The sequence below is a fragment of the Tupaia chinensis genome, unplaced genomic scaffold (assembly GCF_000334495.1).
Source record: "Tupaia chinensis unplaced genomic scaffold, TupChi_1.0 Scaffold149501_1, whole genome shotgun sequence".
Lineage (NCBI taxonomy): Eukaryota > Metazoa > Chordata > Mammalia > Scandentia > Tupaiidae > Tupaia > Tupaia belangeri.
This window is the reverse complement of record NW_006209345.1, coordinates 3,033,204-3,047,301: the sequence shown is the minus strand read 5'-3', so window position 1 is coordinate 3,047,301 and position 14,098 is coordinate 3,033,204. Positions and strand designations below refer to the sequence as shown.

Below are 14,098 nucleotides of genomic sequence, written 5' to 3'. Positions count from 1 at the left end.
TAGCCTCTCCGCACTGGGACAATGGAGAGTTTGGCCAGGATGATGGCCCCTCGGATGGCAGTGGCCACCTCCTTGGAGCACTTCACAAACCAACATGACCATTGTAGTCCCTGATGGTGACAAATGCCTTGAACCTGGTCTGCTGGCCAGCAAGCGTCTGCTTCTGCATGGGCATGATCTTTAGAACCTCATCCTTGAGAGATGCTCCCAGGAAAGAGTCCATAACCTCAGACTCCTTGATGGGCAGGGAGAAGAGATAGATCTCCTCCAGGGATCTGGTCTTCATGTCTTTGACTAGGCAGCCCAGCTTGGTGACTGGGAGCCACTCCTTGTCCTCGGCCTTGCCTCCACAAGCTCCATGGCCACGACCCTGGCTCCCACCAAGGGCCGGGGATTTTTTTCTGAACCCTCCACGGAAGCCTCCACAGCCTCCTATCCCAGGACTCCCAGGGCCTCCAGGCTCTGCCGCCGCACTGGCATCATCCGCCATTTGGTGTTCTCTGGGAGAAGAAGTACTCATAGATTTAATATATTTTTAGTGTAAGGAAAAGATAGTTTATCAAAAGTGAAAGTACACCCCTGAGAGGTAGGAGTGGGCCTGAGTGGACAGAAAAAGAATGACTCGAGCCCCCCCCCTGCCGTTACACTCCGTGAGGTTTATAATTTTTAATCTAGGTCTAATGGGTTGGTCATTGGCTAGGCCCATTGCTTGTTCTCATCTCATTGGCTCTATCAAATGTGGCTTAATCAGTTAGACATCCCCCACTGATCTGTTTATATTACCTTGGGTGGGGAATTTTTTGCCCTGATTGGTTTTCCTACCTAGCCACATGGGCAGAGGCTCCAGCCCCCTTTCTGGCTTCTATTTACCAGCTTTTTCCTGCCACATTTTTCCCGAGAGGCATGGTCCTCAAAAATCTTTTTGGAGAGTTGAAGGTGTTCTGTAACCGCTTCATGCTGAAAAGGAGCGTTAGCTCTACCTATCAGGAATCATGGACCTCTCACCCTATCTCATCTAGGTAGGAGAGCAGGGCCAGGGGCAGGTCGTTGAGGTAGTCGTGAGGTGTATCATGAAGAGGACTGTCATTGGTGTTGGAGGACTCACAGTAGGATTCAGCCGAGGTCCTAAACAGTTAATATCTCTGTTGTATGATCATTTGTAATTTTATAGCTTATATTGCAGCTGGTTGTCTGTTTTGTTTTGAAAAGAAGTGTCAAAGTCTTTAGTGGTTCACAGGAGTAAGTTGTTCCCTCTGTGCGAGAGTTGCCATTGTCATTTTTGCCTTCCTCCTGGCTGCTCAGCACAATATATATTGCTGGATGGCTTCTATGATGATACCCAGGTTATTTGTATTTCGGACAAAGAATTGAATGAAATATGCCAATAGTGAAAGGAAAAGGTAGATTTTTTTGGAGAGGTTTTTGCTATAGGGTGTGTGCGCTCGCCAGAAAGACAGACAGAGACAGAGAGACAGAAAGCGAGAAATCATCCCCCCCCCACCCCGGGGGGATGGCCACGCTGCAATCCCTTCTCCTCCATTCTCCTCTCAGGATCTTGGGCACACACACACATGCGCCCAGCATGAGTTTAAGCCACTGGGTCCAGGACTCGAACTGTGGTCAGCTACAGTTGGGAGTCCAGTGACAGCTATTATGCCAACTGCTGGTCCCAAGAATAGGTAGTTTATTAAGTAAAAGTGAAAGTACATTCCTGAAAGTAGGAGTGGGCCTGAGCAGACAGGGAAAAGTGACTCAAAAGGCTTAGATTTAGTAAATCTTTGGCACCAAAATAAACTTGTACTTTCTTTAAAAATTTAACTTTATTTATTTTAATTTGACCAGAGAGAGAGCAAGAGAGTGAAGAGAGAGAGAGAAAGAGAAAAAGTAAGCTGTCAGGCCCAGGACTCAAACCATGGTCGGCCATGTGGGAGTCCAGCACCCTTAACCACCACGCCACCTGCCGGCCCCCTAAAATTGTACTTTAATTCCACTTTTCCAAAAACTTTTCAAGTACCCGCATATATACTTTCTTATGCACATATGGCCACTAAATCTGTAGGGCATATTTCTAGAGTTGCTAAACCGAACATTATGTGTATTTTTAATTTTAAGAGGCAATGTCTAACTTTTTTTCAAGAAGTTGCACCCATTTAGTGTAAATGGGAACACCTCTTTATGTCCTTAAAGGACTGTCCAGCCTGTACATCAATGTCCTCACCTTACAACACTCTCAGAGGGAGAAAAGGGCGGCCATAATCGCCACCATTTTTTTAATAACTATTTTATTTATTTTTTATTTTTTCATTCATTGATTTTTAATTTGATCAGAGAGAGACAGAGGGTGAGAGTGAGAGAGAGAAAGTGAGAAAGCAAGCCACCAGGTCCAGGACTCGAACCCCGGTCAGCCATGTGGGAGTGTCCAGCGCCTTAACCACCACGCCACCTGCTGGTCCCATCACCACCAATTTTTAAAAACAAGAAAACTGAGGCTCAAAGCAGTAATTACTGCAGTAAGTTTCTAAAAGAGTCTGAATCAGATTCTAAGTTCTCAGTCCAGTAGTTTAAGTCAGGAGAGGAGAAGGTAGTTTTTGGACAATAAACATTCCTTTAAAAAAAAAAAAAAAGGATTATTTGGGACCAGCAGATGGTGTAACGGTTTCATTGCTGGACTTCCATGTAGTCCAACTCAGTTGGACGGCCAGACCCGGTGACTTGAAACTCAACACCATGTGTATGTGGACACCTGCCCAATATCCCCAGAGTATGGAGGAGAAAGGATTGCTGTGTGGCCATCTTCCCTGGAGGATGATTTCTTGCTTTCTGTCTCTGTCTCTTTACAAGTACATGTGCCTTATAGCAAAAAAAAAAATTCTCAAAAATAAGAGATTATTTATTCAACTCTATTATCATTATTTTTATTTTAGTTTAGTTTAGTTTAGTTGGAGAGGTTTTTGCTAGAGGGCACATGCGCTGGCCAAAAAGAGAGAGACAGAGGGACAGAAAGCAAGAAATCACCCCCTGGGGGAGAAGGCCACGCCGCAATCCCTTCTCCTCCATTCTCCTCTCCGATCTTGGGCACGCACGCAAAGGCGCCTTGGGTGTTTAAGCCGCGGGGTCTGGGACTCCAACCATGGTTGACTACATGGGAGTCCAGCGACATAGCCATTACGCCAACTACTGGTCCTATCATTATTATTTTTAAATAATATATAGGGTATGTATGTTGACCAAAGAGGGAAAGACAGAGAACACAAGAAAACACACCACCATGTCTGGGACTCCAACCACAGTCAACCATGTGAGAGTCCAGGGCCCCAAACACCACGTCACCTACAGCCCATGACAATCAACATCGATTTCACAGTTCTGCCCAGCGCAGGCCCTGGGTCCAGAAGTGCCCAGACCCCAGCTCCCGGAGTCCCCACTCCCAGCAGATACAGGAGCCTCCTAGCATCTGGAGTGGTCTAGCCCATTTGCTGCGGGGAGCAACTCCGGCCCTTGGGCAGCCGGTCCACCCCGGGCTAGGTTCCGCCTTCAGAACGCTCTCCCTCTAGCGAGCACGGCTTGTCAGGGCTAGGGGTCCCGGGACCCAGGCGCCACCATGCTCCAAGCCAAGACAGACAGACCCTCGTTAGGTCAAGCAGTCAAACGGCAAAATCAACCGCACTGAAGAGACCAGGCGGCACTGCTCTGAGCAATGCCGCCTGTCTAAGTGGACCGCGACGCTGGGGCGCCATCTTCCGACAGTCCGCCGAGCCTCGGAGTGACACGCCGTAAACCACACTTCCCAGCGTGCCTAGCGCGTCTGCTGCGCAGGCGCAAAGAGCTTTTTCTAGTTTCCAGGGCAACCTCGCCCCCTTTCGAGAGTCCGAAACGCTAGGCTTCCAGGCGCAAAAAGGTGTTGCCTTTCCCTGCGGTGCCCTGGAGCTGGGATGGGGGTCTGCAGACGGTTGAGAGGGAGCGGGACGGGACTGGGAGGAGGCTAGGCCGCTCTTGCCTCCTGGGACCAGCTCTCCCCAGTTCTGGGCGTCTTGGCGACCTTTAGCTCCTGCAGCCTCGGCGTTCTGAGGCGAAGGGGCCCTGGGTGGCCCGAGTCAGCGAGGTCAGTGCCCGCTTCTGGCCTTCGCAGCCTCGCTCGCCCTTCGTTAGCACCTAGTACCTCCAGCCGAGGGACTGCGCGCCGCCCTTAGGTACCCAGGGGCGCCGGCTGGGTGCGGGCCGCGGTCGGGCATAGTTCCCACCGCAGGTGAAGGTGGCGGAAGCTTCAGGCCCGCCTGGAGCGCACAGGGGTGAATCCCGCTCTGCCTCTTGGATTCCGGACCTGGGAGGCTCCTAGACGCTCTGGATTTCAGTCCCCACTCCTGTAAAATTGGACCTGCACTGGAATTCTGGTACCCGTTGCAGTTTCCTTGCGGAGTAGTCCCTGGCCTTCTGTGACCTGGGACAAGTCTATTTCTCTGAGCTGAAGTTTCCTACTCTGTAAAATGAAGTTGAAGGCAATAATCTACAAGTCTCTTATAGAGACGTATTTTTATTTCTTAAAAGAAAAAAAGCTGGGACCAGCAGATGGCGTAGTGGTTAAGGCGCTGTACTCCCACATGGTCGACCGCGGAGCTTGAAACTCGTGCCAGTCACGTGTAGCTGCCCAGCGAGTCCCGAGGAGAATAGAGAAGGACTTGCTGTGTGGTCATCTGGAGGGTGGGGGCGGTGGATTTCTCGCTTTCTGTCTCTCTGGTGAGCGCACGTGCCCTAGAGCAAAATCTCTCAAAACAAAACACTTTTTTTGATGCTTCTTTCTTTTCTTTGAGGGATTTTTGCTGTAGGCCGCGTGCTCTCGCCAGAGACAGACAAAAAGCAAGAAATCACAAACACATAGACACACACACACACACACACACACACACACACACTCCCCGGGAGGGATGGCCATGTCGCAATCCCTCCTCCATTCTCTCAGGATCTTGGGCATGCGTGCACACTCACCTGGCATGAGTTCTAAGTCACTGGGTCTGGGGCTTGAGTAGGGGTCAACTGCATGGGAGTCCAGCGACCTAACCATTATGCCATCTGCTAGTCCCTTTTCCTTTGTGAAAATTAATCATACTACTGAATTGATTGCCCCTTAAAGCAAACCAGTTACGAGACCAGCAGTTAGCATAATGGCTATGTTGCTGGATTCCCATGTAGTTGACAGTGGTTTGTTTCCCGGACCTAGTGGCTTGAACTCAAGCCAGGCACGTGTACGTGCGTGTTCAAGATCCCAAGAGGAGAATGGAAGAGAAGGGATTGTGGGGTGACCATCCCCCTGGGGGGTGGTTTCTCGCTTTCTGTCTCTCTCTCTCTGTCTTTCTGGCGACCGCACATGCCCTATAGCAAAAACCTCTCCAAAAAAAAAAAAAAAAAAGCAAACCAATTATAAGAAGAAAGGGATTTCTGTTGTATTTTTTGATAGTATTACCTCAAGGATTTGAAGATTAAATGAGAGAAAAAGATTAAATGAGAGAATGCATGTAAATTTTTAGCCCAGGGCTTGCATATAGGAAGCATCCCAATTCCCAGCTCCTTATCTCATTTCTGATAAAGAGTCAGCAAGAAGTTTTTGTTTTTGTGTTTTAGTTTGCTTGCTATAGTGCGCATGCACTGGCCAGAGAGAGACAGGGAAAGTGAGATATCCCCCCAGGGAGGATGGCCATACCACAATCCCTTCTCCATTCTCTCTGGATTTTGGGAATGCACATGCCCTTTTTGATTTTCAAGCTGCCAGGGCCAACTGTAAAAAGTTGACCATGTGGAATCCAGCCGCCTTAACCTCCACGCCACCTTCTGTCCCCAAAAGTTTTACATTGGTGATAAAAATGTGTATATATTTTTGGGACCAGCAGTTAGCATAATGGCTATGTCACTGGACTCCCACGTAGTCGACCGCGGTTCGCGTCCCAGACCTGGTGGCTTAAAACTCACGCCGAGCGTGTGTGTGTGCGTGCCCAAGATCCCAAGAAGAGAATGGAGGAGAAGGGATTGCGGCGTGGCCATCCCTCCTGGGGGGTGATTTCTCGCTTTCTGTCTCTCTCTGTCTCTCTGGCGAGCACACGCGCCCTATGGCAAAAACCTCTCCATTAAAAAAAAAAAAGTGTATATATTTTAAATCTGAAAACTCCCAGTAGCTTCACAAACAAGCCTTCATTCATTCAACAGATGTCTTTATATGGAAACTGTATTACTCTATGTGTGTTTTTTTTGTTTTTTGTTTGTTTCCTATGGAGTTTTTTTTGCTATAGGGTGTGTGCGCTCACCAGACAGACAGAGGGGGGTGATTTCTCGCTTTCTGTCTCTATGTCTCTCTCTGTCTCTCTGGCGAGCACACGCGCCCTATGGCAAAAACCGCTCCATTAAAAAAAAAAAAGGGTATATATTTTAAATCTGAAAACTCCCAGTAGCTTCACAAACAAGCCTTCATTCATTCAACAGATGTCTTTATATGGAAACTGTATTACTCTATGTGTGTTTTTTGAGTACATGGTGTGTACATGGTGTTGTGCTGGGTGTTCTTGGGAATATGACAATGTATAAGACAATCTTTGACCTCAAGAAACACAGGGTATAGTCTACAAGGTCAATTATGCAAGAAAACACATATAATTCAAGTAGAAAGTGCTGTGTTATAAGAGAAGTCCAGGTAACTGTGCTGTGATGAATGAAGCAGGAGTAGCCCTGAGAGAACAGAGTGAGAGAATTGAGGCAGGGACAACATTTTAGCCTCTTAAAGCTTGTGGAAAATGAGAATATTCCAGTAAGTAGGGAAAAGGTATTCTGAGCACCTCTCCCACAGCCTCCAGATGCCTGGAGGAGAAGTGTCTCTACGGGGAATAGGCTTGATCAGTGTTTTACATCCTCACTGGGCACATACTTGGCACTTAGTAAATTAGTGAATGAAAAGAGGCTATGAGATTCCTACAGAAACCAAAAGCTGTGGTCTCTGGACGACCTGAGGCTTTTTGATTAGACTCACAGGCACAGCCCCGCCCTTTTTTCCCCAGTGGGATTTATTTGAATAATAAAGCCCTGAATCTGCTTATATTTACCCTGAAATGATGCATTCCTACTGTTTTGTTTGTTTGGTTTTTAGTTTGCCATAAGGCACATGTGCTCATTGGAGAGAGGCAGAGAGAGAGAGTGAGAAAGCACCCCTTAGGGGATGACTTCACACACACACACTATGTTTTTCAAGCTACTCAGTCTAGGATTTGATCCGTGCAGTTGACTATGTGGGATCCAGCTTCCTTACCCACTGCATTATTAGGTGGCCCAGACTCAAATGCCCTCTGACAGCCATTCTTTTAGGAGAAAAATGTGAATGGACAGATGATGAATGGGCAAGGGCCACGTGGTTGACATTTTACTTTTCGCCTTAGTGTGCTCACCTGGGAGAGAGAGAGGCAGTGAGAGGGAAAGTGAGAAATCACCCTTCAGGGAGGATAGTCACTCTGTAATCCCTTCTCCATTCTCCTCCTGGGATCTTGGGCACACACGCACATGTGCCTGGTGTGATTTTCAAGCCAAGGGGTCCAGGACTCAAACCGCAGTCGGCCAAGTGGGAGTTCAGCGATGTAACTGCTAGGCCATCTGCTGGCTCCCTGTTATTGACATATAACAGAGTACCAGCCAGCTGAGAGCACAATGAGCAATGTCTCATAAATGGATAGGAGGGTTTGTGAACCTCCTTCCCTGGAATTGAGGTGAAGACTCACAAGGGGAGAAAACGGAAGCATGGTATCTTGAAGCAGTCTTAAGTACCAGTAATGGATATTCCTTTGGCTCTGGTGTCAAGTTTTGGCTTTTTTTCTACGACCCACTTCTTTCCATGGACATTTTCTTCTTTCTCTCTCTCTCTCTCTCTTTTTTGGTATAGAGTGCATGTGTAGGGGGCCAGCAGGTGGTGTGGTAGTTAAAGGCGCTGGATTCCCACATGGCTAACTGGTTCGAGTCCTGGATCTGGCAGCTTGCTTTCTTGCTTTCCCTTTCTCTCAGTCTCTGTCTGGTCAAATTAAAATAATAATAATAAATTGAATTAATTCAATAAATAATCCTTAGAAAGAAAATGCATGTGCCAGCTAGAGAGAAAAGCACCTTTGACAGGATTTCCTCATGCCACAATCTCTCTTCCCCAGCCCTCCTGTTCCTCAGGATCTTGAGTGTCCCCCCGACACACACCTAGCATGTCTTCAAGCTGACCTGCAGATCTGAACCCACAGTCAGCCACATGGCTTCCAACTTTGTCTGGTTTTGTTTGTTTGTTTGTTTGTTTGTTTTGAGAGGTTTTTGCTATAGTGCGTGTGCGCTCACCAGACAGACAGAGAGAGACAGAGAGAAAGCGAGAAATCACCCCCCAGGGGGGATGGCCACGCCGCAATCCCTTCTCCTCCATTCTCTTCTTGGGATCTTGGGCACGCATGCACACACGCTCGGTGTGAGTTTAAGCCACTGGGTCCGGAACTCGAACCACGGTTGACTACGTGGGAGTCCAGCGACATAGCCATTACGCTAACTGCTGGTCCCATGGCTTCCAACTTCGCAGGGCACTTGTATTACTGCTATGTCACAGTGGTGGGCCCCCAAGCACATTTCTTCCACTTTGTTGACCCACGTAGGGGTGAGGGGAGCTATGTTCACCATGCCAACAGATTGCCAAGTCCTATAGATGCTGCAAAGGAATGAAATTGGTTTTAGCACCATCTTCCAGCTGACTCTGGCAACCTACCCTTCTCTGGTCCTACCAAGGACTGAACCTATGCCAGGAGCTAGCACTGAAATAGGCCCCTCAGAGATAGATTTCTGGTGACCCATGGAGGAGAGAATTACCTCAGAACCTAGAATGGAGGTATCTCTTGAGGAGGGCACAAGTAGAGGTTGAAAAGAGAATGACTTGAGGACAGGGACAAATCCTTCTAGGTCCTGTTTAACTCATCCAAGGTCTAGACTCCCACTGGAATGCTATGCTGAGGTTGCAGTCATCTTCAGAACAAGGCAGCTTGGGAGAGGTTAAATGGGTACAACCAGAGGAGGGGATAGAGCACAATTGATTGCCTTTTTTTGTCCCTAGGTATGGGATGGTGCAGAACTTATAGGGGCTGCAAATGCTCCTTTATCTGGAGATGCCATCCAAGGTGAGTTGTTACATCATCTTTCTAACAGTCCATGTTCCCACCTGGAACCCGGCTTTTCCTCTCTGTCCTGCATCCACCGGCTACAGGTAAGTGTCAGTAGAGTGTGTCAGGATGCCTTTGTAGCTGAATGCCATGTGAAGCCTTAGAAACTTCAGGTCTGACAATGAGAGGTGATTATGATAGCTCAGTGCCTACCAGAGAGGCTTATGTCAGCCTACTTCAGGAGTGTTAGGTTCTTTGCAGTTTGCAGAACACTGTCATTACACATCATCTCATCCCAACAACAGCTGGAAGGTCTTGTATTACAACTTTGACTTTTCCATATGAGGCATCCATATTTTTAGCTTATAGACCAAAGAGCTAAATGATGGCATTGAGACCAGTGATTTTTTCCACCATCCGTTATCACTGAAGGGAAGCTGTCTGCCTACTGGTGCATCCATGGGCCTAGGCTCACCTGAAACTCAACTCAGACTCTCCATCTTTCCCACTTTAGATAGAATTTTCTGTTCATTTTCCTCAATTTCCCATTCCAGCCCAGCTTGTGTGTTCAGACAATTTGAACAGTCACTTTCATGTCCTCACTAGCTACTGACTTGTTCCCGTGGATGCCCCTCCCTTTAATCCTGCCAGGTTTATCTTCTCCCTGGTTGGCACCCTGAATAGCTGGGATAATTAGGGGATTCTGTACCTGGACGAGAGGACCAAGATGAGGAAAACTGGCAGCAGCAAGTAGTGTGGTGGTTGGGGCACTGGACTCCTACATGGCCAACCGTGGGTTTAGTCTTAGACCAGGCAGCTTGCTTCCTCACTTTCTCTCTCTGTCTCTCTGGTGAGTGCACATGACCTACAGCAAATTAAAAAATAATAATAAATAAATAAATATTTTTTTGGCAGGAGGGGAGGTTTTTGCTATAGGGTGTGTGTGCTCGCCAGAAAAACAGAGACAGAGAGATAGAAAGTGAGAAGTCATCCTTCCGAAGGGGATGGTCATCCCTCAATCCCTTCTCCTCTATTCTCTTCTCAGGATCTTGGGCATGCACGCACATGCGCCCAGCATGAGTTTAAGTCACCAGGTCCAGGACTCGAACCATGGTCGACTACATGGAAGTCCAGTGATGTAGCTATTATGCCACCTGCTGGTCTCTAAATAAATAATTCTTTAAAAAAGAAAAGACTTGGAAAGCTGTTCCCCCACTGGATGGGAAGGGAAATTAGCAAAAGTTTGCTGGGTGAGTTTGGTCTGAGTAGTAATGCCATCCAGCTTTGGGTGAAGTAGGTTGACTATAAAGGCTAGAGTGAGAAGAGGGAACTAATTATATGTATCCTAGAGAATTTATCTTCATATGGCCTGAGAAGGCCTGTAGATGGGCAGGTTTGCCTAGGATAGCAGCTGCCTGTTTCCCTAGGTAGCACAAACTGCTCCCAGCTCATTTCTTGGTTTGGTGGACCAACTTCCATCCTATGAGGGCCTTCAAGAGACCTTCTTTACACCCTTCACCTTCACTGGTATTTCATTTAGATGCCTTCTCCACCTCTGTCCAGTTTGGTGATCTCATCATCCCAAATGTTTCTACTTGAGCTGAACTCTGTCTTCTCAGAATGTCCTCACTCCTGTCAAACCAAAGTTCTTATTTTATTTTTTTATGTTTATTTATTTATATTTAATTTTATTTATTCATTCATTCATTTTCATTTGACCAGAGAAAGACACACAGAAGAAAAGTGAGAAAGCAAGCCACCAGATCAGGTTTGCCTAGGATAGCAGCTGCCTGTTTCCCTAGGTAGCACAAACTGCTCCCAGCTCATTTCTTGGTTTGGTGGACCAACTTCCATCCTATGAGGGCCTTCAAGAGACCTTCTTTACACCCTTCACCTTCACTGGTATTTCATTTAGATGCCTTCTCCACCTCTGTCCAGTTTGGTGATCTCATCATCCCAAATGTTTCTACTTGAGCTGAACTCTGTCTTCTCAGAATGTCCTCACTCCTGTCAAACCAAAGTTCTTATTTTTTTATGTTTATTTATTTATATTTAATTTTATTTATTCATTCATTCATTTTCATTTGACCAGAGAAAGACACACAGAAGAAAAGTGAGAAAGCAAGCCACCAGATCCGGAACTCAAACCATGGTCGGCCATGTGGGAGTGTCCAGTGCCTTAACCACCATGGCACCTGCTGACCCCCAAAGTTCTTATTTTCAACACAGAAATGGGAAATTGGGAGAGAAACTGAGTACCATGGGGATTGGATTATCTCACAGTCAGGGGATGCCTGAACTGGTAAGCAGAGATTCCCCCTACTGAGTACTGCTGGGTATTCCATATGGTGGACGGGGCTGGCCTAGAGCAGAGCCTGCATGTTATCACTGTGGCAAGAGCTACAGGTGGTTCCCTGATCTACCCACCATCCTGCTCCAGGCTCATCCTCCACCTCAGCCTTGTTCATTCATTTATTCCCACTTCCCTCCTCTGTATCCCACTGGTAGTGCCAGCAACAGCTGTTCACCACAGGGCACATACCCTTGCCTGACCTACTTACACTTGAGCACCCGTTTTGGCCTATGTGTTGCAGGATGTATGCTCCTGGATACATACCCCTGGTTCTCCTTTCCTTATCAAAGATGAAGGGTGGGGCCAGCAGGTGGTGTGGTGGTTAAAGCACAGGAATCCCACATGGCTGACCATGGTTTGAGTCCTGGACCTGGTGGCTTGCTTTCACTTTTTCTCTGGTGAGCTCATGTGCCTTATACAAACTAAAAAAAAGATGATGATGATAAATAAAATTAAGCAACTTAAAAGAAAGGGACCAGCAGATGCCATAGTAGTTATGTCCCTGGACTACATGGACTGCTGTGGTTTGAGCTCTGGACTCCATGGCATGAAACCTAGGCCAGGTGTGTGTGCGTGCCCAAGATCCCAGGAGGACAGTGGAGGAGATGGGATTGCAGCATGGCAATCCTCCCCTCCAGGAGTGATTTCTCACTTTCTTTCTCACTGTCTCTTGTCTCTTGACTGCCAGCACATGCTCCCAAAGGCAAAAACCTCAACAACAACAACAAAAAGTTAAAGGGCAAGCAGATTAGGAAATATGCAAATATGCAGAGGCTAGATGGAATGCAATTAGGTTGAAGGGATGCCACCAGAAAAGAACTAGAGGCACCAAGAGCCTCAGGTAGCTGTAAATGCAGGATGTTCTCTGGGAATGGTTTGTGGGGCCAGGTGAAGCTGGTCTGGTACAAGAACCAGCCTTGGAAGGATAATTCTTTTTCTGGTTGAGCTCTGTTTGAATCTGAGGGATCCCTATGAAGGATCCATGTAACAAGAAAGCTAAGATAAAACTAAACTTATTGTTTTCTCTTACAGTTTCTCTTTCTGAGTCTTAAGCTCCAAACCAGTCCCTCCTGCTAACTTTTCAATTTCCTTTTATTCTTCCACATCCTATTACCACTAGTCCCCCATATCCAGGTGTAAACCTCAGAGTGATAACTCTTACCTTTCACGTTTCATGAGTTACCAAATTCTGATCATCCCTCACAAAGCATGTTTTTCAAGCCAGTGGGGCTGGGACCCAAACCGTGGTCAGCCATGTGGGATTCAGCTCTTTATGCATAGGGCTAACTACTTTATTATGGGGTTGGCCCTGTACTTTCTATTTTTTAACTTTTTTTTAAAAGAGGTTTTTGCTTTAGGGTGTGTGCACTCACTGGAAAGAGAAAGATACAGAGACGGGGAGAGGGAAAGTGAGAAATCACCCCCTGGGAGGATGGCCATGCCACAATGCCTTCTCCTCCATTTTCTTCTCAGGATCTTGGACATGTGCACTCACACATGTGCCCAGTGTGATTTTCAAGCCACTAGGCTCAGGACTTGAACTGCTGTCAGCAGTGTGGGGAGTCCAGTGATGTAACCACTACACCACTTGCTGGCCTCCCTTTCTTTTTATTTTGAAAAATTTGAGACCTACACAGAAGTTGAAAGAATAGTACACACTAAAAATAAATTGTAGGCACTATGACACTTCACTCCTAAAACTTTTGGTCTCTATCTCCTAATAATAAAAAACATTATCCTGAGGCTGGCAGATAGTATGGTGGTTAAGGGCACTGGACTCCCACAAGGCTCACCACGGTTTGAGTCCCAGACCTGGTGGCTTCCTTTCTACTTTCCCTCTCTCTCTCTCTCTTGCTCTGCCTTTCTCTGGTCAAAATTAAAATAAAGAAGTTAAATAAAATAATAATTCTTTTTAAAAAATAAAATAAAACATTATCCTACATAACCACAATTTTTTTTTTTGAAGAGGTTTTTGCTATAGGGCACATGCACTCGCCAGACAGAGAGCGACAGAGAGACAGAAAACGAGAAATCACCCCCCAGAGGGGATGGCCACGCCACAATCCCTTCTCCTTCATTCCCCTCTCAGGATCTTGGGCACGCACGCACACATGCCTGGTGTGAGTTTAAGCCACCAGGTTCGGGACTTGAACCACGGTTGGCTACATGGGAGTCCAGCAACATAGCCATTACACTAATTGCTGGTCCCAGCCACAATATTTTTTTAAAAAAAAGAATTATGGTAAAATATATATAACCTAGGGGCCAGCAGGTAGGGTGGCAGTTAAAAATGTTAGATTCCTGGGACCAGCTGTTGGCATAATGGCTATCACTGGACTCCCATGTAGCCAACCGTGGTTCAAGTCCCGAACCTGGTGGCTTAAACTCACACCAGGCATGTGTGCGTGCGTGCCCAAGATCCTGAGAGGGGAATGAAGGAGAAGGGATTGTGGCATGGCCATACCCCCTGGGGAGTGATTTGCAACTTCCTATCTCTCTGTCTTTCCATCTTTCTGGTGAGCACACACGCCCTATAGCAAAAACCTCTCCCCCCAAAAAAAGTTAGATTCCCACATGGCTGGCTGTGGTTCCTATCCTG

General features: G+C 47.0%; 1 protein-coding gene and 1 pseudogene across 8 annotated transcripts in view; one reads left to right on the top strand and one right to left on the bottom strand.

The window, feature by feature from the left end:
• Window positions 1-490, bottom strand: part of LOC102480747 (40S ribosomal protein S2 pseudogene) — a 19,612-nt pseudogene extending 19,122 nt beyond the window's left edge.
• A 3,386-nt stretch (window positions 491-3,876) lies between these two features.
• RAD9A (RAD9 checkpoint clamp component A) overlaps window positions 3,877-14,098 on the top strand; it is a 94,618-nt gene continuing 84,396 nt past the window's right edge. For 2 of the 8 annotated variants that reach the window (XM_006171294.3, XM_006171299.3), the window contains exons 1-2: window positions 3,877-4,102; window positions 9,101-9,250. In XM_006171294.3, the coding sequence (XP_006171356.1) occupies window positions 9,196-9,250 (55 nt within the window). In that variant the 5' untranslated portion in view covers window positions 3,877-4,102; window positions 9,101-9,195. Of the gene's footprint in view, window positions 4,103-4,267; window positions 4,392-9,100; window positions 9,251-14,098 lie in introns of those variants that run through there. The other 6 variants (XM_006171296.2, XM_014585311.2, XM_006171297.2 and 3 more) reach the window with 6 other exon arrangements.